The 26,618-nt window shown below is 56.0% G+C and overlaps 1 protein-coding gene across 20 annotated transcripts in view; it reads right to left on the bottom strand.

The window, feature by feature from the left end:
- NFASC (neurofascin) overlaps positions 1-26,618 on the bottom strand; it is a 179,667-nt gene that overhangs the window by 19,375 nt on the left and 133,674 nt on the right. For 7 of the 20 annotated variants that reach the window (XM_032422255.1, XM_032422252.1, XM_032422254.1 and 4 more), the window contains 16 exons: positions 24,973-25,116; positions 24,259-24,370; positions 23,829-23,995; positions 23,240-23,387; positions 21,862-21,986; positions 20,942-20,986; positions 19,594-19,695; positions 19,093-19,290; positions 18,190-18,260; positions 16,682-16,904; positions 14,597-14,712; positions 12,748-12,952; positions 11,385-11,507; positions 10,181-10,354; positions 7,705-7,719; positions 2,105-2,305 (listed from right to left, as the gene is read on the bottom strand). In XM_032422255.1, the coding sequence (XP_032278146.1) occupies positions 2,105-2,305; positions 7,705-7,719; positions 10,181-10,354; positions 11,385-11,507; positions 12,748-12,952; positions 14,597-14,712; positions 16,682-16,904; positions 18,190-18,260; positions 19,093-19,290; positions 19,594-19,695; positions 20,942-20,986; positions 21,862-21,986; positions 23,240-23,387; positions 23,829-23,995; positions 24,259-24,370; positions 24,973-25,116 (2,169 nt within the window). The remainder of the gene's footprint in view (positions 1-2,104; positions 2,306-7,704; positions 7,720-10,180; positions 10,355-11,384; positions 11,508-12,747; positions 12,953-14,596; positions 14,713-16,681; positions 16,905-18,189; positions 18,261-19,092; positions 19,291-19,593; positions 19,696-20,941; positions 20,987-21,861; positions 21,987-23,239; positions 23,388-23,828; positions 23,996-24,258; positions 24,371-24,972; positions 25,117-26,618) is intronic. The other 13 variants (XM_032422256.1, XM_032422263.1, XM_032422261.1 and 10 more) reach the window with 8 other exon arrangements.

A 26,618-nucleotide genomic window follows, 5' to 3' on the forward strand; every position in this document is an offset into this window, starting at 1 on the left:
AATCCCAGCTCCTTGGAATCTCATGGTTCTTGCGAGTGGGAATGAACTAGGAGAACTCATGATTTGGGAACTTGAGCTTCTTCCTCTTCAGCTCTGGGGCCTGGAAATAGCCAGAGAATTTGGGTTTAAACAGTTTGGCCACCAATACAATACTGACCCAAATCTGACGGTCTCAAAGGTAGTGGAGATTGGGGCACTGCTAGAAAAGGTGAAGTGATGGGGAAGCAAAAGACTTAGAGGTGGGAGCTGGGGGAAGGCAGTGCCATGTAGAGAGACCTAGATATCGACCGCTAAAGAAAATGTTCAAAGAGAAAGACCAGGAAGGAGGGCTATCAATTGCTATAAAGAACAGAAAGTGTGAGAGGAAGTATGGACTGTTCTGCCAAGTCCTGGAATGGGAGAATTAGGGGTTATCCCTTGAAATCTTGAAAGAAACAAGTTAAGGACAAATAAAAAGTCCCATTTCACCCTGAAAAAAGTAAACTTAGGAAATGTGGTCCTAAGGCATAAGACATGATAAAGATGAATGATCATTTAAAAAATCATGGATGACAGAGCCACTCTGCTGCATTAAGGGAAGTGAGGACGTTTGAGGGGTGTCCCCAGGCTCTAAGGATAAGTTCAGGGGCACAGGCAGGTCCTCCGCGGTGTCTTGGGCAGTTAGAAGTTGCACGTGAGAGTCCATGGGGTTTGTCCTATGTGGCAGCAAGGCCAACCTCTCCAGAGGGCAAGTAACTCTGCTGGGGAGCAAGATCCAGTCCCTTCTTCATCCTTTGTGCATCTCCTCTGTGACCTCACAGCATTCATGGGGACACAGAGCCCTGTTATAAGGTAAAGATGCCTCCCTGTGGCCCCAAAGAACACCCATCACCAAACTACTGGTGGCAGCTTCTAATAGCCTGCCAGGCTTCCTCCTCAGCCAACGTCTTCCTAAAGCCCATATTGTTTAAATTCTAGATATTGTATCTTTAAAGCAAATCGGTGTTTTCAAGGCTTGAAGAACATAGTGTCAGTTACGTGTCCCCTTAGGGCTCATGTAACTCCATGTAACTGAATTAAAGATGATACTCACACGTGCATCAAGCCTCCATCCTCACTGAGGTGCTGAGAAGTGAGGCCCCGGAAGGTAAAGGGACTTGCCCAGGACACAGTGGGGGCCTACCACCCTACAGCTGCCGGCGGAGGGTTCTGGGTGCTTCCTGCCTGCCCTGTCAGCTGCATCATGCTGACTCTACAGCTGGCCTGTGGGCTCTGCAAGCTAGAGGCCCTCCCCTGGATGGTAATGAAAGAGTGTTTGATGCTTGGTTCTTAGAAGTATGGCTGGGTTTCTGAGGGGTTGTCCTCATGCTGGAAGAACCGAGCTTCCTGGCCTGGCTGCAGGATGGAGGAACAGCACATTTTGTGGGCTTAGCAGGCCAGCCTGGAATCATTTCTTACCAGGGGCCCCGAGAAAGGCTGCGATTCTCCCTCCATGTGTGCATCTGGGGTGTGGGGAATGCGAATGGGAAGAGGGACAGAGCACCCTCGGGTATTATGGGTCTCTCTAGCAATGCTCTTTCCTGGAAGCTCTTCTTAAAAAAAAAAGGGGGAGGGCTGTAAATGTGCTTTGTTGGGAGAGGGGTGAGGGAAGAGCAGGGCTCTGGGAACAGAGCTGCCCGGCGGGGCCGACCACTCCCCTCTCCTCTATGTTGCAGGGCTGGAAGTGACATGGCCGGGGCGGGAAGCCCTCTCAGGCCAACTATCCAGGGTCAGGCCCCTGCCCTTGCCCACGCTCTCTCCCTTCCGGAGTGCTCAGCCCCGAGCTGCTGCTCCTCACGGAGGTGGAGGCAGTCCTCCCATCCGGGACCCAGGGGTCCTGCCTGAGGAGGGTGGGCCTCTGTCATCAAGGATCTGAGGCTAGAACACGGCTGCGGAGCCATTGAGGGCCACCCAAGGTGGAGAGCGCCTAGGGGGTGCTCCGTGCCCCCCGGCTCCCGGACTGAGAATCCCTGTGCGCTCTCCAGGTAGAAACAACGGGAGGTGCCGGCCAACGGCACCCCAGACCCGCCCTCGTACGCGGGGGGCCTCCGGCGGAGGGACGGGGCGCAGGGACAGTGGGCAGTACCGGATTCGGGCATCTTAGTCCCGGAGGTGGTGGTGGGAGGCCTCTCCGTGGTGGTGGCGGCAGTGGTTGTAGTCGTGGCGACGGTGGTGGTGGCCACGGTGGTAGGTGCGACACTTGGGATGGTGGGGACTGTTGTGGCTTCGGTGGTGGCAGCGGGGGCGCCTGTGGCACCCACCGTGGTCGGGGGCGACGTGGGAGGAGCTGGGAGGGAAATGTAAAACAGCCGCGTCCGGTCGGTCCGGGCGACCCCCAGCCTGGACTCGCGGCCCCGCGTGCAAGGCAGGCAGCCCCGGGGAGGCGATGGGGCTCAGGGACCAGAAGCCTCCCCCAGCGTGACGGACCGGGTCGGACGGGTCACAGTGAGAGAACACAGCCATGGGCCAGGAAGAGAATGAAGCCCTGTGTGTGTTTCATTTTCTTCTCATGGTCTGTGTGGCTCGAAGCACCCAGCATGCACCCCGCCCAGAGTGAGGATGAGGATGGGGAAGGACCCACCCCGAATCGCTCAGGCCCCAGGGACGGCATGGGGTCCCCGACCAGCACCACCCAGACACAGGCCAGTTAGCAGCACCTGGGTCCGGCCCTGGAGCTCCCGCCTTGGAGGGGGGCAGGTGGCGGCTGTGTCCTGCAGGAGCACTGGGAAGACTCCCATTCCCAGCCATTCACTCCAAAAGTACCCTTTCTCACAGCTGTTTGAGTTCTAACACCCCCAAACCCAATGACAGAGCGAGAAGAGTCCCCACTCTGTGGGTCAGCCTCCCAGCGGGGTCTGTGTCTCCTGTCTCTCTGTCTGCCCGTCCCCAGGCTCTCATCTCTTGTCCATGGCCCTGCCTCTCCTCCCTTCTTCCCTACCCAGTGATGCTCCTTCCTGCAATTACCCCACTCCACCCTAACTCCTCTCTTCCGAGGACATCTGGGCTCCAGGAGCCCCAAGTCCTTTCCCTTCACGTTAAGACGTGGGATGGGCACTAATGCAGTCACAGCGTACTCTGTGCTCGGTAGCTGGAGAAATCCCAGGACGCAAGTGACACACATTTGTGGGCCTCTTTGTTGCGTAAGTCTTCAGGGAGATTCGTTCAAATCTGTGCCCTGTCTCACATTCTCGTCTCCCACCCAAAGCTACCCGGGGTGTCAGTCAGCCCTGCGGGGCTAAGTCTATCCATGTGACACTGTCCCCACAGGCCCGATTTCCTTCTACAGAAGGGTCGTGGAAACTAACCGAGGGTGGCCCTACTACTCTCTAGTTCCAATATTACCAAAAGCCGAGAGGATGAGAAAGATGGGGGCAAATCTGAGAGAGGCAGAGCCCCTCTCCCCTTGCCATCTCCTGTCATCTGATCATGGTCCACTTTATGGGGCAGAAGGCAGGGACGTTAAGACATAAGAAGATACTTGTAAACCCCTGAGGAATAGCCACATCCCAGCCCTATCTCAAAGCTCCAGAAGTTTAGGAAGATAAGATCTCCACCTCCCAGAAGGGGGCCAGGGCAGGGAGGGAGCCAGAGAGCTTTCTCAGGGGGAGAATGAAGAGATCCGAGGCCTTTTCAGTAAGAGCCTGACCAACAAAGGCCCTTTCATTCTCCTGGGTCTCCAATATTACAAGTCCCCACAGAGAAGGAGGGAGTGTTCTGGGATCCCAGCCACTTCCCTATTTGCAAGATCAGAGGTGGTCCTAGACCCTGAGGGTGCTGACCACATTAGTCACATTGGGTAGCCAGCCCTGTCCCACGCATTCCAAACATTCCTGGGCAGGGTCAAAGCAGACCGCACTCTAGTCCCTATACCCCAGTCAATGCAGACATCAGGAAGGTGTGGGGTGGGGATGACTCTCCCTGTCAAAGTCACTGTTCAAGGATGTATTAGTCCAAGGCGGCCCAGGTCTGGAAAGCCCAGTGCTACAAAAGCTCCGCACGAGGGAATCCACCTATCCCATTCACCAAGACAGACAGACAAACACACAGAAAAGCCAGAGACCCGCAGGGCAAAGGTCAGCTCTCTCCCAGGACTGGCCCCTTGCAGCTCCCTTGGCCACAGACACACATGGGCTTTTCCCATGCTGCTCTGTGCTGCAGGAAGGACTCTGGAGAGGCTACCTGTGGGCAGGACCTGCTCTGACTTGGCTCCTTAACAATGGTGTATTTTCTAATCATTTCTGGCAAGTACAATGTTCACAGGGCCCTCCTTTTCTAAGACTATTTAAAAGGCATCATCAAAAAGCTTTGGGGGGGGGGAAACTCTTTTTGAGTTAAAACCATCCCGCTCTATGTAGTGCACACCTGGGCAGTGGTGTTACATTTCGTGGGCCCCCAGAATCAGTGACATTTCCCCCCAAAGCTATACACACTCTCACATGCCCCTTGGTTCTCGTAAAGCAGAGACGCACACACCACACTCCCACAGGCCCACAGCTAGGCTCACACACGCTTCCCTGCGCATTCCAGCGAGCAGCCCTGGGAACAGAGATGCTAAGAGAGGCTAGGTTAGGGTGACTTTTTTCCTGGGCCCAGCTGGTCAGAGACAATAACGGGAAATGACTCTGAGGCTGCTTCTCAGTCTTGCCCCTCCCCCGCCAACGGTCCCTTCTGCCAAACGTGCCAAGAAGAAAGCATTTCTGATGACGGCCACCTAACTGCTTTTCCTTCAGCTCAGCGGCCATATCCCAGCCCCATCTCAAAGCTCCAGAAGTTTAGGGGTATCAGTAAGAGGGGAACAGGAGGCAAGGAGTGGCTTCCCAAGTGTCCTCCCATTGGAGTCACCGTGGAGGTGGCAGCCTCAGCTGGCTGAGGTCACAGATGGAAAATCAATGCTCTCTCTGACCCACTCATTAGCTGTGTCTATTGTCCCACGGCTGGACAGGGCAAGAGAGACAGGGAGACGGGGAGACGGGGAGGGCAGAGGCGAGACGGAAAGGCTTTGAGTCAGGGGAGTGAGTTGTTGGAGGCTCACATAGGCGAGAGGGGAAGGCAGGTTTCCATGGGGAAACTGTCCGGTGCTCAGGTCAAAGGGGACCCAGAGGATTTCATCCCCTGGGGCGGGGTTTGGGTAGAGGACAGAAGGGGACAAAGGGCTTAGAGACAGAGAGGCCCACAGGCTGGACAGGCACGTCGCTGAGCTCAGATGTCATCTCCAATTAAAGCAGGAATTATGGGCTGGAGAACCACCCTGGTCAATGATCGATGGAGAGCACCAGCCTGGCAACTGAGAGGAAGCTGGGAGTGGGGGGGTGGGCAGGGTGGGCCTAGATCTGGAAGCACCTAGCTAAGAGCCATGTCAGCCTAATGGGTTACCTCGTGCGCAGTGGAAGGCACCCCAGCCGTGGCTGAGGGTTTGCCACCAGAGTTTCGGGGAACACCACAGAAGAGATGGAGAAAATTGAGGAGAGAGGACTTGTCTTATTCATCTTCCTGACCCCAGAACCTGCCACGGAGCTGCCCAGCAAACATGTGCCAATCTGAGTCACAGAGGAGGCCAGCAGTTTCCAGACATTCCAAGGTGGAAGGTTCAGTCCAAAAATGGCCACATGGCGCATGGACTACCCTGGCCAAACCACAGATGGCCAGGCCAGATGGGCAGCCATCCTGAGAGGCTACAGACACGGGTGCGCGAGAGGGATTATTTTCAGCGGGTTAAATATGAACAGAGTAGTGTGGGGAAAAAACACTCAGGCTCGGGGAAGAGGAGAGGGAAGGGAGCAGTGGGCTGGACAACAGACCCACGTCAGAAATGTCGACCCTGGGCTCCATTGCTTGGCACCTGCAGATTGTGCAGAAGGTTCTAGAGCATTTACAGCTGAGAAGAGCTGAAGCCACGAGCACATCTCATTTACAAAGACGTACACCGTACCTCTACCACCATGTCACAGGGAAGCTGGCGCCCAGGAAGCACATTTGATCGAGGGTCAGAGACTGTGCACGCATGGTCATGCCATGATGGGCCTGGATCTTTTCTAAATGGGCGGCAGAAGGTGGGGGGTTTGGAATGATCACCTCTCCCTCGCAGGTGCCACTCATGAGAGGGGCAGCCCAGGCTGGCTCAGATGCTCGCTGAGCAAGGCAGACTCCCTGCTACCCGAACCACCTGCCTTGGGTCCCAGGGTGCCAGAAAGGGGGAGGCAGGCTGGGAGCTGCTTGACCAATGAGCTTCCGGAGGATTCTCTCGGTGTCCTGTGTCTCTACCTTCTATGTTTACTAAGCCTGCTTAGGCTACCCTGAGCACCTGCTAGAATAGTTCCAGAAGAGACCCTTGTGCCAAGTTGCATCGGAAAGCCAGGGCAGCCCCCAGAGTACAAGGATGGCTTTCTCCACGGTTCCCAGGCCCAGGACATCTCTCTACCTCATATCCCAGCGGAGGTGTTCGGGCCCTGTGGGGAGGCACTGGGACCCACCAGCCTGGGTGATGATGTGGAGGGGGGATGGAGAGCTGGAGGGGTGGGGACAGGGAAGGATGATGACTGCGCACCACCCACAGATCTGGCAACACAAACACAAATTGAAGGAAGCAGGGTGTGCAACAGAAATAGAATCAACCTAAAATGGGGGTAGGAGGAAACCAGATCAGGCAGTCATCTTCATAAGCCAATCCCCCGGTTCCTCACCTGCTTCTCAGTCCTCCCTGCTGCCTAGAGCTTCAGGAGGCTCTAGCGATCCCCTGCCCCCTAGCCTTTGCTCTGCCAGGGTGCGCCTTGCCCTCAGTGTCAGAGGAGGACAGGGGAAGGAACCCGGGGGTTCCCTGCCTAGCACCTCCAGCTTGAGGATAGGCCTTCTGTGGTGACACGCCCTTTGGTGTCCTTGAACCCACAACATGAGGGCTTGAGAGGACTGTGATCAGCAGGCCATTTCCTAAGCCGGGACCTGCTCGCCCACTCCTCACTTCTGCTATGCATTTACCTCCCAGACCCCGAGAGTGGAGGCTGTTCTTCATGCTGAAGACTCTGAGGAGCTGGGTTTCTAAGGGGCGAGGGAACAATCAGCCCATGGTGCCCACTAAGACTCCAGGTCCTGGAGCACCTGGCCCTATCCAAGGACAAGATCACTCACGGTCACTGACCAGAACCCATGGTAGATGGCAGAGCTGGTGCTGGGCCCCCATGCAGCATGCATGGTCAACATGCACAGTGTTGCACAGTGTGCTCACCCATAGGTCACCCTTTCAGGGGATGGCAGCCTGACCAGAAGACAGGAGCCAGCTGCCTCCACTCATGGTACAGCATTCCTTCAAGGGGCACAGCCGGCCACCCAAGGGCTGCAGACCCTCATCTCTCCGAGATGTCAAAACTAGGCAAGGGCCCAGGTCAGTCCAGGGAAGGAATCACTCAGCTTCCAAGAAAGCTGCAGGTGCAGAGGCTAGGTCTGGAGCCCATGTGTGTGTGTGGGCCCCTCCTAAGCCATCCGAGGGGGGCCAAGAGGGGGGAGGGTTTGAGCTCCTCTGGTCCCGTCCTCCGCATACATCCCTCTTGACAGTCCGGCTTCCCAACCCCTGAAAGGGTAAGTCTGGAGCATGCTTTCATCCCGAGCTTCTCCCTCCTTCTCCACCCTGGCTGGGCTGGGCTCCACCTGCATTGTCCCATGCCATGCCCATTACCTCTGCTGCTGGTACGGTACCTGCAGTTGGAGTAGCTTCAGAACACAGCGCCCAAGATGGCCAGAGAGAGGGAGAAAGGATGAGAGAGGGAAGACAAAACAGAGCACAGGTGAAACCACAGGACAAGCAAGCAGAGAAGCGTCTGGCTCAAACCTGACCCAGACAGGGTGGCCAGGTGCTGGCTACTGCCCCGAGGATGCTGACTGGTGTCCAGGGTTCGTGGTCAACTCCATGGGGGGTCTGGTATGTTCCTACAGAAAATTTTCCACCCGGATCTTGGAGACCTTTCTAATACACTCTGATTCTACCTCCACTCAAAGACTATCATCTAAGGGGTGGCCGTAGGGACGGTCTACCTAGAGTGCTTTTGTTTCCAGGTCTTTCCCCAAGAGTGTGCCCTTCCATAGCCAGGCTGATCTTTATGAGCAGGCTGGGTGACCTTTCAGGATGCCAAGAATTGAGGGCATAAGGTGTAGGTGGCATAGGAGGACATCAAGCCCAGTCAAAAGGATGGTTCCTGTATCTTTGGGGGAAGATGGTGAGTAGTGTTGGGGTGGATGGAGGAGGGGCGAGCGTATTTCGTGAATCCTCTCCCACACCATCTCGGCCTTGGAAGGCCCGGGAGCTGTCACAGATGGCAGGCCTGAGGCCCCTGCCCGGAGGGTCTGCTGCCCAGTTTTTTCCCACCAGCTGTACTTTATGAAATAAGAAACCCAACTGTGGATTGGGAGCCCTAAAAAGAATTCCTGAATTTACCACAAACCCCTAAATAGAGAAGAAAGTCTCCCTTTGTCCTTTTGTCCCCTAGGGCCCCAGAACGTACCCTGTGGTGGTCACTAGGGCTGGACAATGGGGTATTTGTTGATCTGATGTTCTGTATTGGGCTGGGGATGGGGAGGGACAAGAGGCTCTCTTTATGTCTCTCCTTATAGAATTAAGGAATTGGAAAGCGCACTATCCCCCGTCTGGCCAGGCTTTTGGTAAGAGGCATATTATTAGCCACTTACCCAAAGTCCCCCAGCCCTAATAAACTGCCCGAATGCCCAGGGGGGTTGATGAGCACACTAGGAGGGGAGCTTATTGTGTGGCTCACGCCTGGTTTACAAGACCAGAGAAGGAAGGACCGTTAGCCTTTCTCTAGTTTCTGCCTGTCCCTGCTCCCGCCTGCCTCAGCACCGGCCTGCTGGCCCTGGGGGGCTGGGGGAGGCAGGGCTGGGGAGGGGATGCAGGGCAGCTCCGAAGCTGAGCTGGGAGCCCCGGCAGCAGGCCCGGCAGCCCCAGTGAAGGAAGCCCTGAAGCTCTCCTGGGGTGGGGAGGAGGTGCTCAGGAGGTCCAATCTGGGCCAGGGTCAGGCCATCGGACCTCAGCCTTCTGGGACAAGCACCACACAGAGTAACCTGTTATCTGCTTCTAGAATCCCAGTTCACACAGCCTCTTCCCTTGCAGAACGGACCCCTCCTCTGCCCAGCCTCTGCCCAGGCGCTGCACCTGCCTCAGCTAAACCTAACATTCCTCATGTTGAACAGCAAGGAGATACTCTTGTGGATGTCTCCCCTTCTAGACCTTTTCCCTCGTTTTTGGCGCAGTGTCCAGCACCTCATGTTGCAGGTGCTCAGGAAATGGCTGTTGAATACACCACTGCACCTCCGAAGAGGCAGGGGGTCCCCTCCTTCGGTAGGGGGCCTGCCAATATCTAGGCTTCTAAACCTGGTATCCTGGAGCTTCTGGGCGCCAGCACGGGTACGAGTGGGCCTGGAGTCCCCCCTAGTGGACTTCTCAGGCAGGCGCACTCCGGTGGGGACGCTCCATGGCTGGGAAGATGCCAGGAGCCAAGAGCTGAGCGCATTTGCTCTTGGGGAAGCTGGCTTGGTCAGTGGCTGTTTCCCAACACCCCCCCTCCCCACGGCCTGACACCCCACCAGCTCAGGCTGCAGGCAGGGACGACACCTCCGGCTCTGCTCATGATCCTGGCAGGTAGCCTCAATCAAGGCTGCTTCCCTCCCTCCTTGGTTCCATGTGTCCTCGGGAGAAGGGGGATCCCAGAGCCCTCCCCAGGCACCCTTAGTAACCCTGCTGCCCCTCTCGATGGGCGAACACTGCTGCAATTCTCTGAAGTTCATTAGCACGTTTACCTCGCACATGCTTTCCCTCATGTCATCTCTACTATGGACTGAGGCTCTCTTTCCTATCCCCACCACCCGCCCCAGGAGGACAGATGATAGGTGTTAGGTAGCCGGGCAAGTCAAGGCAAAGTGGCGATCAGGTCTGACTGCAATCGTCTAAGAAGATCTGAGTTTTCCGGATACATCGTCAGCACCTACCTCTCAGCATAGGAGATGGGTTCTCTTGTATCCTACTGGGGGGCTGGAGGACCTGCAGCCTTATTTTCTCTCCATCCCAGAAGGCCGTCCGGCCAGAAGGCCAGGTCAGGGTGTTTCTCTAGGCATCGGAATTAGCTGGGACCTTCCACCCCCAAGACTGCTGTGATGCACCTACCTTCGTTCGGGGGTGCCGGTGACTCCTCTGTGACTGCTTCCCCAGAGCCCACCTGCGTCCTGGCACTGAGGGTAAAGCGGTAGCGCGACACGGGGTCTGCTCTTTGCACCGTGAACTTGGTCTGATTGGGAGAGAAGTTTTCCACTATCTGCTTTCCTAATTTGGTTCCATTAACTGGGGAGAGATAGGTAAGTGAAATTGAACTTCAGCAACACTGACCATGGTGGGTTATATAATCTGCAGCTGGAAGGAGAAAGCCTTCCAGTGGAGCCTGCCCCAGGACCTTAGTGACCCAGGGGATGGGAGACTGGAGTTCAAGGGCAGAGACCTGGGCAAGAACTTTCCAGCTCTTCAATGACACACCAGTGTTAAGGTTTTTTCACTGATCTCATTATCTCCAGCTCACTGCAAAGTTATGTGGCTGATTCTGAAAGATTTAGTTTATAATCCCCAGGCCTTTCCAACAAGGACAAAAGTTTTGAGGTCCTTTCTTCCTTTCAAACAGAACTAGGGCAAAACCACTAGAGCTTTTGATCATTAATGCCTCCTTTGTAAAAGGCCTGTTCAGTATACCTCAAAGGGGGACAGTCAGGTCCAGAGATCATTCAGAACAGCATATAAGGACACAGTTGGCTATTAAAATTGTCAAAAACACAACACCTGGCCCTTTGAGCTTCCCAATGAGGTACAACATCGCCTACTTTAGAGGCTTTTCAAATGTAACGACATTCATGTCGCAGGGTGACACTAAGCTCTTTCGGTGAGATCTTCCCTACCCAGGCTCTTGACCATGTCATTCTAGATACAGCCGCCTTACCATAAATGACACCTTATTTAGCGTCCCTGAGTGTTGTGTGGATTCCCTTGCATGTAGTCTACCCCAACGGATGAGGTGCAGAACTGTCTTTCCTAGACTCACTTGTACGTGTTGGAGACTCTAAGATCCTCGAGGGGTCGGGGTTGAATCCCTCATTAGATCAGAAGTTCCCTTTGTCTCATGAACCAACTAGAAGCTCCCTGCAGAAGGAGCTGCGTCAGGTGAGCGGGGGGCTGGGTCTCACCCGCCTCCCCTAATCCTCTGGGGAACTTTCTCTGTGGCACCTCATCATTCTGCACCCATAGGCTTTCTACCTCGATTCCTTAGTGAAATGGTGAGAATGGGGTTTCTGAATCCCAGATTAAGAGAAAGAAGGGGAGAACGTACAGGCCACATATTTGAGAGTGTATCCAATCAGGATCCCATTGGGGTGTTCTGGATGATCCCATTCCAGGTTGATTGTCTCCAGGTTGGGCTGCCGGACTCGGAAACGCCTGGGGGCACTGGGTACTTGGGGAAGGAGGAGAGGGCAGGGGAAAAGAAGGGGAGGGCAGAGGCAGGATGAGGAAACACAAAAAAACAAAGCACAAGTATGAAGGCATTGACCTCGGGGCAAGCCCCATGCTGGACAGCTGCTAAGCCAGAACCCAGGAGAACCACAGGGGGGCCGGAGCCCTTTGCCCCATCCAGGATGCTGTTCCCCCACCCTGTTTAGGACAAGCATGGCTCAGACTCCGTTTAAATGGGGAAGAAGTCAGTCAGGTTTTCCTTTAGCAACTACCGTGGATTCAGCACACGGTAGGCTCTGCGCCTGCAAAGATGCCTTCGAGCCAGCAGGGAACCAACCAGAGCTGTGGGCACAGAGGATGTGGTTCCCAGTCCTCAGGCGAGGAGTCTCAGCCTGGGGCCCAGCAGCAGGCCCAGGCTTCCGAGCTGAGAATGCGGGGTTCAGGGGTGAGGAGAAAGAAGCCCAAGATGGGACTCATGGACAGGGCACCAGGAGCGGGGGTGATGGGGAGAGGCTGGAGGTGAAAAGCAAAACGAGGGGGCGGGACAGATAGGAATAAAGAAAACAAGAGGGAAGAACAAAGAAGGAGGAAGAGAAGAAAAATGGGGGAAAAAGCGGTTAAGAAGGGAGGGAGGAAAAACAGAAGAGGGCAAAGCAAACGCAAATGCAGAGCTGATAAAGGAGGACGAGCTGATAAAGGAGGATGTGAACTTCACAAGTGTCTGCCTCCCAGGCCCAGGGGGACCTGGAACAAGCAGCAGGCAGAGCGCCCCCTGCAGGGCTACCGCGCACATGGGCCAGCTGTCCCGACAGAAGCTTCTGGATCACAGTGCAGAGAGAATTCTGAATGAAGGTCCTGGGTGCTGGGGAACAAGCCGGGTGCTTCTGGTGGTCAGGGTGACCGTGCTTCGGCCTCCAGAGGTGGGGGTGGCCCGGGCTCCCGCAGTGCCCTTGGCGGAGGGTGGGGGGAGAGGATGTCAGTCCGCTAGCCCATCTGGAATTTTGTCAGCAGGCGGCCCAGGTCTTCTCTTGAGACACAACGTCCTGTCAGGGCAGGCCACCCCGGTGATGGAGCACTCTGGGAATGGCAGGAGCTGCTCGGCTCGCAGGACTTCAGCGCCTTGGGGTCACGCAGAGGTCACCTTGTGCTGTCGGGCCCAGGCCCGCTGGGGCTGCTCTGGACCCACCTGGCTGTGCTGCCCTTGTCCTGCCCCACCCCGAAGAGCTGCAGGTCAGACCTACCTCCTTCCGGGGTGGTGAACTCCTTGGTTTCACTGCGAGGCCCATCGCCTCTCCCATTGACCACAACCATCTCCAGCTTGTAGTTACTGTAGGGGAAGAGGCGGGACACCACGCCCCGGGGGCGGTCACCAGGGAAGCTGGCTTGCTGCCTCTTCTGAGACACCCACAGGTTCTTCAGCAAGCTGCTCTCCCTCCAGTAGTAAGCCTTCGGGACAGAGGCGGGCCGGTGAGGGGACGGGCGGGCGGGGCTGGGTTAGTTGTTAGTGCCGGTGGTGGTGACTGGTCTTCGCTTTGCTTGCCACAGGCTCCAAGTCCCGAATGCCCTCAGCAGCCCCGCCTAGGGCTGGGGGAGCGGCCTGAGAGGCCCCGTTCATTAGTCCCTAGCAAGGACCAACTGACGTCAAACACGAAACAGGGGCTTGGGGTTCGATCATTTTCTGAGCCACATGAGCTCTCTGGGAAATAGGCAAGTTGGCCAAAGTTACTGATGGAGTGGACACTTATTTCCAAGCTGGGGAACAAGGGTCCAGGCATGGAAAGCTCTCTTCTGGGCTCAAAGGCCACATCACCTTGAGTTGGATTAGTATGGTTTAGATCGGCAGTAGGCAGGAGTTGAAAAGGAACAGGTTACCCTCAGAAGTCTGAATAGGGGAGTTGATTTAATCCTTTGAAGTCAAATGGTTTCTTTTAAAATTGTTTGAAGACCTTTAGAATGGGCTAGACACATGTCCAGGTCAGTGGACACCAGGCTGCCTGGTGGCAAGAGCTTGGATGGGATGGCCTTCAGAAGGTGGTGGTGTTAGGGGTAGAGTTGAGAGAGTTTGGGACACAAGGTACGGTTAGCAGTATGTAAGAAGGCCCAGGTCAGGCTGCCACACCAGCGTCACCTGGGCCTCCAACGGCAAAGGAAGGCGGAAGTCAATACTTAAGAAGGGGTCCCCTTAAGAAGCGGACCCAGTGGGAGCTTTAGCCAGAAAAATCTCCGGGCAAGTAGGTTAAGGGTGCAAGTGCTGGGGAAGAGCTCATTCAAGTGTATACATCTTCTTGCCTTCCTTCTCCTACCTACCGAATTCACGTCCCCAAAGAGACCGATCCCTTCCATTCTGCCCACAATTGTCCATCAGCCAACTCTCAATGACCTCTAAGTCACAGAACCTGCAGTATCCCATGCTTACAGCAGCCATCACCTCCCAGACAAGTTTTAAATGAAGCTATGTGTAAGGGAGAGCCTAGCGTGGCCTGGTTTTCTCTCCCCCTTGCCCGCCTCAGCTCCCCCTTGCCGAGAGGAGAGATACATGAGCAGAAACTGCCCGCAGGCAGGGAGACCAGGAGAAGCCAAGGGCCTCGATAATCCATACGCCAGGTAATCCGGAGTTGGCTGTGACAACAGGGAAGATGTTTACACCTTTTGGTGGCTCTGCCTGTTAGTGAAGGTTTCATGAAACCAGACTGGGTGAGGCAAGCAGCCCAGTGGGGGCCATTAAGAGAGGAGAGGGGTGTAGCTCAGTGGTTCCTCAACACTGCTCCTAAGATCCCTGTGTGTCTGCTCACACATGAATTATGAGCATAACGTGCCATATGGAGCATCAACCCACCGCCCTCCGTGTGATTTTCTGCTGAGTAGAATCAGCATATCTGTTGCAGAACACACCTGCATATATACAAATAATTTTTTTTTCTGGGTGTATTTTTGGACAGCTAATACTAGACATCATCTTCTTGAATCTACTCTGGATCCAACAACTATCCCTAGGACCCCTTCCAAGTAGCCTATGGCCCGCATCTGCTACCCCCTTGCCCTGGTTAGCAAGCCGGGTGGTTAGGCGGGGCTGAGAGCTGGTTTCCTCACTCGGTACTCTCTGAGTTGGCCCTGCACCGTGTCGGGGTAGACGCGGTTCCACTGAAGGCTGATGGCTGTGCTGTTCAGGACTCGGATTTTAACGTCAGTGGGTGCAGCCCTGGGATCTGTAATGTGTTGGGACAGAGAGCTAGTTAAGCAAGCAGGGCTGGCCCCTGGACTCTAGGGTCTCCTCAGACTTGTTCTCTGCTGGCTGGTGCCTCCATCCCACTCTGGACACGGGGTACTCCATGAGGGCAGGGGCTAGGACTGTTCCAGGAGATTGCCCTTGGGGGGATGGGGGAAGGCCAGGACAAAAAGGCAGCCATCTGGGTGGAAGGGATCTGCCTACATGTTTAGAGGGCCATTATTTGCTATCCTCCCAGCTGGGTAGCCTCTGTTTGCCCCTCCATTCCATGTGCTACCCTTCTCCACCTGCTCTGTGTCCCAGCAGGCTGCTCTCTCTGGACTGTGTGGGCTGGCCCCCTGTTCACAGGCCAACAGATGGGTTTGCTCACTAGGTAAGGTCAGCAGGAGGAGAAGGAGGGTGGGTACCTCGTCCCTGGCCGCCTCTCTGTGGGGCTGCAGGTCGACAGCATTGCACTTTGCTACCCAAAGTTCTACCCCTTGGTCGTGGGGACTCCCCCGTCTGCTGCCCCTTCAAGGCTCAGAATGTTATGTTGGGGTCCTGCTGTTGTTAGCCCTCTGGGTGGTTTCTGATACCTTGCTGTTTTCCCTCGAACCCTGTCCTCACATTAGAGATAGTCCCCTTTGAGTGACACTCGTTTCCCATCAGGACCCTGCCGGAAACATCAGCCACAGGCTGAAGATGCCCTAACCTTGTTCAGGAGGGGATTCTGATCCTTGACTCCCTGAAGAGGGAGACCCACTCCCTCCCCCAGAATGGATTCTCGCCTGCATTTTCTCCACTCTGCTGCAGAAGAATTCTGCCCCACCCCTCGCGTCCAGCAGAGCACAGGCCCAGGGGGGACGGCAGGTGCCACGGAAACTGTGGGCGGGTCCACGGAGTCCACGACTAGACACTGCTCATTCCATACTCACCAGCCGGTAGTTCCTGCCAGTCTCCTGTCTGGAAGTGTTTGCCACCACAAGACAAGGAGCAGGAGGGACAGAGAGTCTGCTGATACTATCCACTTATTCCCGAGTGGGTCCAATCCATAATCACCTCCAGGAAAGTGGTGCATGGGGCCCACCCCTCACTTCTTCCCGTCTGTCATGCACAACACGGGCCCTACTCTTGACCCCAGCATTGGCCTTTGCAACTCCCTAAGACTCTCCTCCCTGCCTTCTGGTCACCCCATCCGCCTAAATGATCTTTTCTTGGGTCACCCTGACAGGGAGGAGCTCCACTGACCCTCCTGCTTTGCTCAGTAGCCTACTGATTGATGTGCTGGGAAGAAGGAGGCTGCCACCATCTTAAAAGTCAGGCAGATACTTCCACATACATGCCCAGAATCTTGTTGATTTACCAAGGCTAGCCTCCAAAGAACTTCTCTTTGCATGCTCAATTCCAACGGTTAAGAGCAACACTGGGATGCCAGCAGGTAGCTGGTCTGGATCATTCCAGTCTGGGGCTCTTCTCTATTTCTCCAGGTCTCCCCTGGGGAGCCAAGGAGGAGTCTGGCCTGTGGCCCCGCTTCCTGTGGAGGAGTCTAATTATGGCTCTTTGGGAGGGAGAGTCCTGAAGTCTTGGCACTAGCAAGTCTTGGCATTAAGGTAGATTAGAAGGCCTGGCCTCTGTTTTCAAGCCTGACATTTGCTATTGGGTAATATTGGCAAGGGTGTTCCTTTGCAGGGTCTCAGTTTTCACACCCGTAAAATGGGAATATTGGACCAGGCGATGATTGTTCAGTAATTCTAACTAGTGTTCGGGTGATGACAGTTTGGCTCCTGACATTATCAGGGGCCTGTTTGCCCGAGGTCACCATAAGGGATTTCTCTTTCCTGGGGACCGGCTGTCCTCCCAGGATGTTCTTGGCAGTCCCATGACCCACCCTGAGGTTCCTGGTCTGTGAGGCTGGCTTTGTGCCGCCCGGCTGTGAGGATCCTTGCTCAGGGATGGGGGAGGGTACTCACAATCTTCCCCGGAGTAACCGATGACAGTGTCTGGCTCAGGGCCCTTCCCAAAGTCATTTTCGGCCTGGACTCGGATCTCATAGGGCACGTAGACGGGGGTCTGCCCCACCACGTAGCGGGAGCCCCATACTGTGACGTTGTTCCACGTCTCTCGAGTTTCTCTCCGCCGCCACTTGACGATGTATCGCAGGTTGGGGCCAAAGGCAGAGGTGGCGTTCATGGGCTGAGCAGGGAGAGATTGAGGGCAGGGGTGGAGCCCAGACCCACCCACAGCCTGCACTCTCCTTCTGTGCCAGGCACCCTGCCCCGATCTGCCCAGCACTGGCCCCCTTGCGGCATTGGGAGAGCATGCCACCCTCACACTGAGTCCCCCGAAGCCCAGAGTCTTATGAATTCAGCAGCCTGTAGATTTTCTGTGACAAAGGCTTCACCCGAGACCTAGTCACTCTGACTCCCAGAGCCACCCACATTTGTAAGTGCACAGGGAGCCAAAGATTTATTTTCAACAGGACTCTCCTGTGACTGATCAGTAAGCAGAACAAAACAAGAAAATCATAGAATATTCTTTAACATTGGAGAGGGATGAGTTTTGGTTTAGCCACAGCATGCTTACTGCTAATGAACTCAAAATTCCAGAACTGGCTTGGGTTCTACCGAATCCATGCGTGACTGTCCTGTCCTGCCCAGCAGCTAAGGGTGGGTGCAACTCTGTTCTTCATTTCCTAAGGGCCTAGTCCAGGAAGCTGTCCTCTACAGAGCTGTAGACCAGGAGCGGGTCCTTGCAAGGTCCTGAAGATGAGCCCCGGTGTCTTGGATCTGGGCTCAGCCCAGCTGCCCAGGCTGCTGTGAGATTGGGCCCTCAGAAAGATGGGGACAGCCATGATCCCACATGTTGTAGCTCACTGCTTCTGTTACTCATGGTGACAGCACAGAAATGTTAATATTTCCATGGCTGAATGTGCATCTCTCAGACTTGGAATTGGTTTAGAAAAAAAGTCATTTTGAGACCACATATCCCAATTCTGGTTTGGAAAACATAGTCAGTGAGCCAAGATGAAGATGGAATTTTTTTCGGTCCTGGCCCGGAGAGAAGCTTTTACATCCTCTCGTTCATTCTTGGACTAAAAGAAAGCCTGCACTCAAAGCAGCTCGAGTGCTGGTCTCCTCTCCACCCCCAACCATCTCCAGTGGGAGGACCCCAGAACACACCAACACTAGGCACCGATGTTTAGGCTAAATTTTTTTAGACCCCTCCTTCGCCTAGAGAAGTCCATTTTCGTTTGCTGGTACTCTGCTTTTGCCAGACTAGCTGTCTATGTTCCTCGGTCACCTCTGCTCCCATCTCCTGTCTGAAATCTTGCTCTTAGACAATGCTCCTGTTTTGTCCCTGGATGTCCAGTGCAGAGAGTGGCCTTGGGGCCTCAGGGGTGTAAAGAGCAAAAGGACTCCCAGGCGCTCAAGGCCAAGAAAGCAGGCCCATCGAGAGGTGGGCTGGGAGGGACCCTTACCGTCCACGTAATCTCCATGTTGTTCTTTCTGGTGCCTTCTCCCCTCACGTCGGCGGGATTGGACTCGGGGGCTGGAACCCAAGGGGATGCAAAGTTCAAGCCCGATGTGTGTTATGGGCACAGTGAGCAACTTCTCTCCCTTCTAGCTGACCAGCCCCTTCTGTGGCTGTCTTCCCTCAGCATTTCTCTGCACACTATCCCATAGGCAACCGAACTCATTCTGTGGTTTTCTCACGAGGAGGATGTGCCTTCCTAGCTAAGACCGAACCTCTCCCCCCTCCACCAAGCAGGGCTAATTTCTTTTGAATTTTAATCCCTCACTAGACAGCATTTATCATAAGGCTTTCCATACTTTGGGTGGTCCCGACAGCCAACTCAATGTGGATTAATTATCCCCTTCATGGATTATCCACTAAATAAGTTTAATACCAGACCGGTTTATCCCCGGCATTCAACATTTTGGGGGAGCAGCTCCACTCTCAATGGGCTGGTATATTTTTGGAAATCTAAACATTACCCAAGCGTGATAGGAAAAGAAATCTGCTGTAACACCAGATTATATATTTCTACTACAAATCTTTGCCATAGCACTTCCCTTTAGAGCAGATGACCAAGAATTATTAAGGCTATTAGTAATAATAACCACAGTTAGCGTTGGCTGGGTGCTTACAATACGCCAAGCACCACGGGAGGTACCCAAACAGCATTTTCACACCCAAGCCTCCCGACGGCCCCGTGATGGAGGCGGTGTTGCTATCCTTCCCTGTCTCACAGCTGAGGAAGCCCAGCCTTGGAGCGGTTAAGTGACCCGCCCACGCTCGCATGGCCAGGAACTGGGGGAACTCAGTGGGGCCTCGGGGCACCCGGGTTCAGCGCGCTGGCCGTCAGCCCTCGGGTACTCACGCGCCCCGCTGGTCCGGTAGCGCTCAGAGGGGAGGCTGGGGTGGCTGCTGCCCACCTCGTTGATGGCAATGACCCGGAACTGGTAGTTGACATATGGGGACAGCTGGAGGATGGCGGAATTGACACTGCCCGGGAACTTGGAATGGTCATGCCAGACCCCGGGCTGGAACTGGTCCTCTTCAAACTGGACGACGTAGTCTGAGTGGGCAAGGAAGACAGCGCTGTTTGGGAGCTGAGGTAGCGGAGTTCTGCGACGTACTCCCGCGTGGTTGCCGCTAGTCTTTACACTCTCCCTTGGGTGGACAAAGGCACAGGGAGAATTCCTCCCCGGACACAGAGAGGGGAACCAAGGCCTGCATGTGCTCCGCGAATAGCCCGGGGCACGCGTCAGGTGAGGTGGAAGCCGGACCAGAAACCGGGGCAAGGCCTCCGGCTGCTACCACAAACCAGGCTGCCATCCATCCCTCTCTTCTGGACTGGAGTGCAGGGCCCCTGGCTGACCTGTGATGGGGCTGTTGTTATCATCCCCTGGGATCCAGGTCAGCCTCACGCTCCTCTCGGCCAGGTCCGTGAGCTCCAGGTCCCGGGGTCGGTCTGGCCGTCCTGGGAGCAGAGGAAGAAGACACCACGCGGGACTCCCCAGTTAGAGCCAGCCTGTCCCTGTGCCGGCCCCAGCCTTGGACACTGCCCTACGACAGGTCCCTGACGGGCCGAGGTCGGCACCCGCAGGAACCAGCCCTGGCCTGCCTAGAAGGGTCAGCACAGGGACCACCCCATTCCCTCAGGGGGCCTAGGAAGAACAAAGAGGAGACTTCAAATTCCACCACCCCAAAAAAAGCATGAAAGGATGTAGGTAGGGCACAGAGAGAACCAGGACCAACCCATCCCATTTCTGTGGCTGTTCTTAGGGGGTGAGCATTTGGAAAACGCTGCCCTTTTCATGAGACCCATGCTTGCCACCTATAGGGAAGCTGGTGAGGAAGTGTGGGATTTGGTCTCATCTTCTTGGGATGATTACCTTCTACTCTGTGCCAAGGCTTCGAGGGGGCAGGAGCCCAGGGGTGTGCTTGGAGCTGAGCAAGGCAGACTGGTTAGGAGCGTGGGAGGGACAGAGGCAGAGGACCAGGCCAGGGAGGACATAGGGACTTAGAGTTTCAGCGATGGACAGCAGGATAGAGGAGCCCCAGCAAGCATCCAAACAGGGCTGGGGCAGCACCTTTGGGGGCTCCAGTCTCACTGTACTTCCTCAGTGGGTGTAAGGGCCATCCTGGCCTGGGGATAAGGCCATCTCACCTCTGCCTAGTGGGATACACGGGATGTCTCCCCATCCCGGCTGCTTGAACCAGTTATTTCGGTACTCTGGCTGGTTACTGGGAGGATCTGGAAGGTGGGTCACGTGAGCCCACACTTGTGTATGTGTGCACGCGTGTGAAGGCAGACTGTGAAGGGGTGTGCAGCAGCAGACTTGGGGAGGCTGCAAACAAGATGGGCCTACAGGTAATCTGAAGTGAATGGGCTTTCCCGACTGGACCCTCCATATTTCTGAGGCCAAAGCTGGGGAGAGAGAACAGGCCCCCACAAGGAAGTGGTGAGTGTGGCCAGAAGTAAGGGATAGGATGGATCGGCAGCCGAGGACTTCCGAGCCCAGCCTATGAAAGGTGCAGGAAGCCCGAGTGGGGCTGTGGCAGGGCTGCGAGGTGAGGGGTGTGACCCTTGAAAGGAATCGGATTTCGCAGCGAGTGGCCTCCACACGGTACGTCCTGTCCTGCAGCACCTTCCTCCTCAGACCCCACCCTCCCAGCCACCTAGAGAGGGCTTTGGCAGGGGTCCTGTGATTAGTATGAATTACCTTTGGGCAGGGCAGCCAAACGGTTAGTTGGAGTGGCCTGATCAGCTGAAAGGTAAGACGGGTTATCCGGGTTAGCAAGTTATCCAAGGTTACAGGTGTTCTAGAAGGATGGGAGTAGGTGGCCGAGGGTTGAACAGCTGCCCTGAGCAGAGGTGTACTGGGCACAGCTTCACCTTTGCTTCCATGGAGACCCCCCCTGTGCTTCCTCCACGGCTGGCGGGGTGGAGGGGGGGACTTGTCTCCTTCCCATCCCAATGCCACTGTGTGCCTGGGACCACCATCCCCAGCGACCGTGCACTGTCGCCACCGGAGAGACGGAGTGTACCAACGGTAATGGCAGTAGGATGCCCAGAGAGAGGACAGAGGTGATGAGGGCACAGCAGGGGATGTGCGTCCCTGGATGGGCAAGACTATCTTCCCCTGGCGTTGGGATGGCTCAGTATTTACAGTCTGGCTTAGACACGGGCAGGACATGATGGAATCAGTTTGCTAAGTGCAGAGCGCCCTATAAAATCCCATCAGGAAACAGGAGCAGGGTGGCAGGGGGAGGGAGGCCAGCCGAGGGTGCTGGCGGGACAAACTCAAAATGCAGTCTTGCTTCAACAATGGGTTCTTTTAACTGGTACAGAGGTCAAAACGATCACAAGAAGAACCCCCGTCCACCTTCCCTCTCTCGTTCACCCATCCGTTGAGGATTTGGGCGAGTTAATGGTTCCACTCAGAGGTGAGGTGCCTGGCCCACCTTGCTGGGAAAGGAGCGGCTTCCTAACCCTTAGATAGAAGGGGGGAGATCACCATGGCTGCCCAGCTCACTGGCCGCAGGTGATGGCCCGGGACCTGCCCAGGGCCCACGGCTCCTCTGGCCTCGGGAAGGGGTGGGGTGGGGGGAGTTCAGAGCACGCGTGAGCAGCGGCAGTTACCTAACACAGTAAGGTAGGCCTTGGCCAGGTCCTGGTCCAGCTCAGTGCTGGCAACGCAGGTGTAACTGCCCTGGTCCCGCTCGGCCACACCGAAGATGGTCAGGGAGTCGTCTTCCTTCTTCATCCTGCAAGGGCACCAGGGAGGGGTTGGGAGGAGGGCGAGTGGGCTGACAGTGGGGGGGCGGGGGGGGGTGCTCTGGGCACTGCCTGCTTTCTCCCTGGAGTGGGGATGGTGAGTGAGAGGGCAGCCACAGCCCCTGCCAGGGGCCACGAGGCTCCCTCCCAGTGGTTCGAGAGAGGCACGGTCTTCACTGTTACCTGGAGCACTGTGGTGCTTGACGGAGGGGAAAAGGCAAGTGGGTGAAGCAGAAGCGGCTCCGACTCTGTTCACTGTCCTCAAACTCCCTAGTGTCTATCCTCTGTGCCTTTCTTATGCTGCGCCCCCCTCCCAAATCAGGGCACAGTGCGGTCCACCACCCGAAAGGCAGGCTGGTGTCCCTCCTCTTTCCCTACTTCCAGCTCCCCCTTCAGCCCAGGCCAGTCTGTGCACCCAGGCTCAGGCCAGGTGTCCTGGGCTCCTTTGAACTGTCTCTTGTGGAGGGGGGTGGGCACCACAGAGCAGGGTGGGCTGCGAAAGCTGTGGGTACCCACTGAGTGCACGGATGCCTGTGCCTGCCTGCAGGGTGCACCCCTGGAAAAGCCAGATGAGCGTGCAAACAGCTGCTCCCTGTGCCGACCTCAGGGCCCTGCACCACCAGCCCCTGAGACGTGAGGGGCTACAACAAAGAGCCCTGTGGAGGGAAAGGCTCGGACCAGCCCTCCCCATCACTGACTGCACATTACAGACACCTGTCGGGACTTTTAGACACTACAGGTGCCTCCCCTCGCCCCACATCACTTAAATCTGGACAAGGGAGGCCGGTGTGGTCTAGTAAAAGCGTCCCAGGTGCCTCTCGGCTGAGATGCCCCACTAACACCCTGGTGGCCGGCAGCTCGGGTCGGCCCTGCCCTCTGCTGGAGAACAGGGGCACTGCAAGCGGGGCTGAGGCCGGAGCGGCAAGGGGACCCGGCAGCGGAAGAGGAAGGGAGGAGGAGTGCTCAGGAAGGAGGAAAGGGGTGAGGGGAGAGGGGGAGAGAAGTGAGGGAAGAGAGAAAGGAGTGGGAAAAAGAGGAGAGGGAGCGAGAAGAGAAGGAGAGAGGCAGAGAGCACGCAGGGTGGGGGAGCCACTGGTGCCGCGGCCACCTCCGCAGCAGCTCCTGGGGGACACGCGTGATGCAGGCTCCCTGTCCCCGGGTTCCCTCAGTGTGTCACCGAGGACAAGCGGGAAGAAAACGGGCCCAGACTTGCGCCTGGAAGAGAGAAGGAAGGAGCAGAAACCTGTTTCCAATGTAGAGAGGCTCGTCGTCCTTCAGCCAGGAGACTGTGAGCTTCAGGGAGGGGTCGTGCTTCACCCGACACTCCAGCTGCACCGTGGTGCCCCGCTTGGCCACCTGGTCCTCAGGCATCCGGTAGATCCTGGTGGGGTCTGTGGAGAAGCCGAGGGAGCTCATCATTGGCATGGCCTCTGCCCACCACCCCACGTGGCCACACGGCATGACGCACATTAGAGGAACCACGGAAGGTGGCAGAAATAACACTCAGTTATATGAATGGTGGTGGGGCGGGTGTGGGCGATTCTAAGGAGGAAACAATCCCCAATTCCTTTCTCTCTGGCTTGGGAATCTATGATGCCCTTCCTGGGCTGGTAGTGGGGTGTGGGTGGGGTCTCAGACTTCCCTTTCTACTCCCACGTGGACCGGGCTCCCAGCACCCAGGCCAGCCGGAAGCCCTGTGAGGACACAGAGGCCCACAGGGAGGGCCCTATTAGCGGTGCGTTTTTAAAGGGAATGGCACGCAGGAATCACTTTGAGGAGATGGCTTCCTCGGCTGTCCCACCCCGCACTCTCCCTACCAAACTCTCCTTTACCTTTGACCTCCAGGCGGACCTGGTTTTCAGCTTTGCCCAGGATGTTGGTGGCGACACAGGTGTAGATGCCTTGGTCCTCTTTGCGGATCATCTTGATTTCCAGACTGCCGTTCTCGTAGACGTGGTAGTTACCACCATCCAGGTTACTTCCCTGCCCGTTCTTAAACCTCACAACAGAGCAGCAGAACACACAGCACACTGAGACAGGACCGGCCCCCTCGAGCAGGGGTCTGCCAGGTGGCCCTGGCAAGTCTCTGGCCCTCTCTGGGCTTCGGTTTTCGTCTCTGCACAATAAGGGGGCTGACCTCGATGATCAGGCAACTTTCTCCCAGTTTCGACCCTATAAGGTTACCTGGTCTTGCTGAATACCTATTTTGGGCCGGAGGGGAATGAGGACTCCCGGGGGTGGGGCTGGTCTCCTGGAACTTACCATCGGAGTGTGGGGATGGGGGACCCAAAGAACGGGCAGTCAAGCCGTGTCCGGTTGTACAGGATCACCCTAATGAGCTGGTTCCGGGGTGACAGCATCCGGGGCGGCACGTCTGCAATTCCCGGAGAACAGACTTTGGCTGGGGGGCCTACCTCCTCCAGTCCCCCCCCGACCCAGGTCTTCCACGTGCCCTGGCAGCACAGTAGCTTTCCAAGCGCCCCGTCCCTTCCCCCATCAACCTCCCTCCTTTAAGAAGCCTCCCAGGGTTAGGGGAGGGAAGAGGAAGCTCACCCGTCTGCCTTCAACCTACCCTGTGTGCAATCCAGCTTTTGCAAAAGGTCTCTCCGGATTACCTAACAGGTTCTGAAGCTGCCCCTCCATAGCCCCAAGGCATCTCTGAGCTGCCCCCGCCCTCTCCCTGATCTAGGAGTGACCCTAGTACTCAGAACCACTTCCTACCCTAGGGCCACCGAGAACGCAGGCAGAGTTGGCCTGGATATGCGGAGGGGGTGAGACAGGCCCCTCCCCCTCATCTGGAGACATGATCCTAGCATGGAACTAACCGTCTGCACACCCAGCTCCATGGATCTGAAGTTCCCTACCCTCCCCGGCAAATTCATCTTCAGTCTCCATGCTTCCTCCGTCCCATGCTCTCCTACCCCTCCCAGCCTGGCTGGCCTCCCCACGACAGGAGCAAGCCCCAGGGAGGCTCACCCAGCACGCTGACGAAGGCGTTGGCCAGCAGGTAGCCGTGCTCGTTGGAGGTGTTGCACTGGTACACAGCCCTGCTGCTGATCTGGGTGTCCCGGAAGATGATGGTGTCCCCAGCCACCTCGCGGTTTGGGTTGGGTGGTGCCGCTACAGACGGGAAAGACGCCCCTCGTGAGAAACGGGCAGGGCGGGGCGGAGGGCACTTGGGGCTCTGGCCAGGGCTCCCTAAGACAACTGGAGTGCTGTGGAAGCAGCCGCCCCGGGTGGCTCCCAGGAGACCCGGCTTCTGGCTCTACCGCTGCCCAGCTGTGTGGCTTCAGGCCATCATCAGACCTACTGGGGTTTGTTTCTCAGTCTGTCCAATGGGACTGTGAGTCCCTGCTGGACCTGTGTAACAGCCGGGCAGGTGTGGTTGAGAGCATAAGCTGTGGAAACAGAAAGGGGTTTGAATTCCAACCACATCACCTGCCAGGGTCATTCAGCTCCTCTAAACTCCAGCATCCTTGTGTGCAGAATGGGGATGACATATCACCTTGCAGGGTTCTTATGAGGATAACCTGAGATTTTAATGCATGTCTGAAGTCATCAGCAGAGGCCTGGCACACACTGATTACTATTGTTGTTATTATTTTAATCCACTGTGCCTATACTTAAAGGTTTTGAAAAGGACAAAGGAATATACAACTGGATGAGACCTACCACCTTCCCATCCTCGGAGCAGAGCATTCTTCAAACATTCACAGAGTTAGACCCATAAGCCAATGCCTGTTGAACTGAATGAGTCCTTAAATTTGCCACAGCTACCTGATCGTCCCAAGAGATGTGTCCTAAACTGAGAGACGATATTTCCTCCCACAGCTCTCCCAGCATGGATGGCTTGGGATGCAGAGAGCAGAGGCTGGGGAGTGGCTGTGGGGTCTCAGTCCTGTTCACACGTCAATCTGGGACTGGGACAAATCAATAAATCTGGGCCTCATTTCCCTCATCTGTCAAGTGGGGGAGAATTACTCCCAACCTTCTCCCACTCCGAGGAGCTTTATTAAAAGAATGACGAGCGGTATAAATAAAGTTTTCTAGAAATGTAAAGAATCACCACTTTTTTCATCTTTCACTGGAAGGTGACTTTCCTCTGTAAGGTTTCTGGACTGAGCCAGGTGACTTGGTTTGGATGGTCTGTGAACACATCCAGGATCGCTCAGACCAATAGCAGCAGTGGGCAGAGGACCACCTTGGGTCTGGTCCCCGAGGCGCCACTCCACAGATAGCAAGTCTGAGCCCGGAACTGGGGAATCAGCAGGAGGTAAATGAAGATGAGGGCAGCATCCTTATCACCCGTCCCCAAGTCCCCACTCAGCAAAAAGGCACGAAGAAGTCCGCGCCAGCAACTTCAATGCCTCCTTCCCTGGCAATTCTCATGGAGCCAACTTTCTTCTCAGCCACTCCCCTAAAGTGACAGGTGATCTTTCCAGGGCCAAGGCTGAGCTGCAAGTCCCGAGCTCTGCATTTATTCAGTGGTGCTGTGGAGTCTGGGCCTTTGTCGGCCTTGTTCCCAAAGTGCTGTCAGGACAGGGAGAACAGCAGAGGGCAGGCAACGTCCATATCTCTGCTTGTGCCCAGGGCAAGGACACGGACTGGGAGGGAGACCGTGT

Source organism: Phoca vitulina, unplaced genomic scaffold (assembly GCF_004348235.1).
Source record: "Phoca vitulina isolate PV1807 unplaced genomic scaffold, GSC_HSeal_1.0 scaffold26, whole genome shotgun sequence".
NCBI classification, from domain to species: Eukaryota; Metazoa; Chordata; class Mammalia; order Carnivora; family Phocidae; genus Phoca; species Phoca vitulina.